We start from the raw sequence: 1,924 nt of genomic DNA, 5'->3' as shown, positions 1-1,924 counted from the left end.
ACATACCTCCTTATAAACCTTAATGACGAGAGCATCGGGATGAAATGGACGATCAAACTGATCTACTAGGATGTGAAGACGCCGAATCTCCTCTGTCATTGCACTTGATATCTTAGGTAATAATAAAATAATATAAAATAATATTAATAAAATATATTAAATATTCTGAAGATATTGCACTTGACATCCTAGGCAGTAATACATAACTTTAATTTACATATATTAAATATTCTGAATATGATGGTTTTAAGGAGAAACATCAGCTTACACCTAAAAATAAGGTATTAAAATTATTTAATTAAAAAAATGTGTTCCCTGATTTTTTAACTGGATAATTATAATAAAGATAATAAAACACTTTCAGTGACTGGAAGTGTTTCTATCATTTTTTCGCTGTAAAATGATGGTTTTTATGGGTAAGCAATTTTTAAATACACTAATTTCCATGTTCAAGTTGATAATTTCTATGTCCTTCAAAATGGGCAAGTAAATTTCAAAAATGGCTTTTATGGTTTTGTTTTTTACAAGGCACAGTACATCTTTAAAAGATAATTTTTAATTATTACTAATAAAGATAATGATAATGCAGTAAATTTTATTTCAAAGTGTTTATCGTAATAGTAGAGTTCAAAGGTACAATACATTTAATAATGAGTCTTCTTTATATATTTTCTAACAACATCATATTTTGTCTTTTTGATGTATATAATAACCTTGTACTCTGCTTGTTCAGAGATGTCCTTTATCTTATCTTTGCATTCGGTTGTTAGAATTCCTAGCTGTTTGATGATGTGGTCCAACATGTCCCCTTTCTCTTTTCGTTTTTCAATACATAGTGCTCTAAATAGAATTAACAAAAATGTATATATTATAAATGAAATTTTGCAAAATAAAACAATTAATGACACAAAGATGCAAGGGGATGCAGTTTATTAAATAGTGATAACACTATAACAAGACTTGTGGTACAATGGTAATATTTTGGATTTCAGTCAAGAAGTTGTGGATTCCGAGACTGAGGATGTTCGCTGTTTGTTAGTGCATGTGTCCTTAGGCAAGACACTTAATCTAAGTTTGTCTCTCCTCTACCAAAGTATTAAATGAATGATTTAGATGAAATTGGTAGTGCTGAATTTAACACATGGCTAGGAGTACTCCCCATAGTGATTGATTTTGTAACGAGGTGAAAAAATAGCAGCTTGATTAATGGATGTGTGTTATATAAATCCTATAAAATAAATAAACTAACCTATCGTCTATGTATTGTATTTTACAGATTACATTTTACAGTTGTTTACCTTCTCCTTGCAGCTTTTTCATATAAAGATTCCATAAGGGCCTGGATTTCTTGTGTTATTTGCTGACCTTGTCGGCTGTGCTGCTCAAACTTTGTTATCAGCGCAGATTTTGAAATACATTCCTGAAAAACATAGAAAAAATGCTTAAATACGACAAAATATTAATAAAACATGGAAGGTAATGAAAACAAAAACAAAGAATCTTATAAAAAACTGTGAGTGTTATGTAGGTGGTTTAGTAAAGACCAAAACATAAGTTGTCTTGTAATCATACTCACCTCAAATTTACGCTCAAAATTTTCAAATTCAAATAGTCTTGCTTGGAAGCCTTCTGCTAAAGCACCACCTTTATGTTCAAAACAAAGTCTTGTTATTTTTAAAACACTTGTAGCACCACATTCAGGGTGAAGTTTTACAATGGTATTGACAAATGGCACATGTGGTAGCACTGGTGATTTGATATAGAGCAAACATGAACAAATAATTGATTGAGGTAACATTGCTGGATGTTGGTAATGATGTGGAGGCAGTAACTGAAGTTGGCAATGATATGGAGGCAGTAAAATTTGGCAATGATGTGGAGGCAGAAACTGGAGTGGGTAATGAGGTGGAGGCATAAACTAAAT

The 1,924-nt window shown here is 31.0% G+C and overlaps 1 protein-coding gene across 1 annotated transcript; it reads right to left on the bottom strand.

Moving 5' to 3' along the window:
* Positions 1 to 6: 6 nt before the first annotated feature.
* Positions 7 to 1,915, bottom strand: LOC117104469 (mitofusin-2-like; the record flags this gene model as incomplete). Its single annotated transcript, XM_033245316.1, has 4 exons — positions 1,577 to 1,915; positions 1,299 to 1,420; positions 714 to 840; positions 7 to 111 (listed from the first exon to the last, which is right to left on the bottom strand). Coding segments are annotated over exons 1-4 (693 nt in total), but the record flags the coding sequence as incomplete, so codon positions are not given.
* Between the last annotated feature and the right edge of the window lie 9 nt (positions 1,916 to 1,924).

This window comes from Anneissia japonica, unplaced genomic scaffold (assembly GCF_011630105.1).
Source record: "Anneissia japonica isolate Jap-2015-1 unplaced genomic scaffold, ASM1163010v1 scaffold11283_len1924_cov182, whole genome shotgun sequence".
Taxonomy (NCBI): Eukaryota; Metazoa; Echinodermata; class Crinoidea; order Comatulida; family Comatulidae; genus Anneissia; species Anneissia japonica.
The sequence above is the reverse complement of the archived record's forward strand: the minus strand, read 5'-3'. Positions and strand labels throughout refer to the sequence as shown.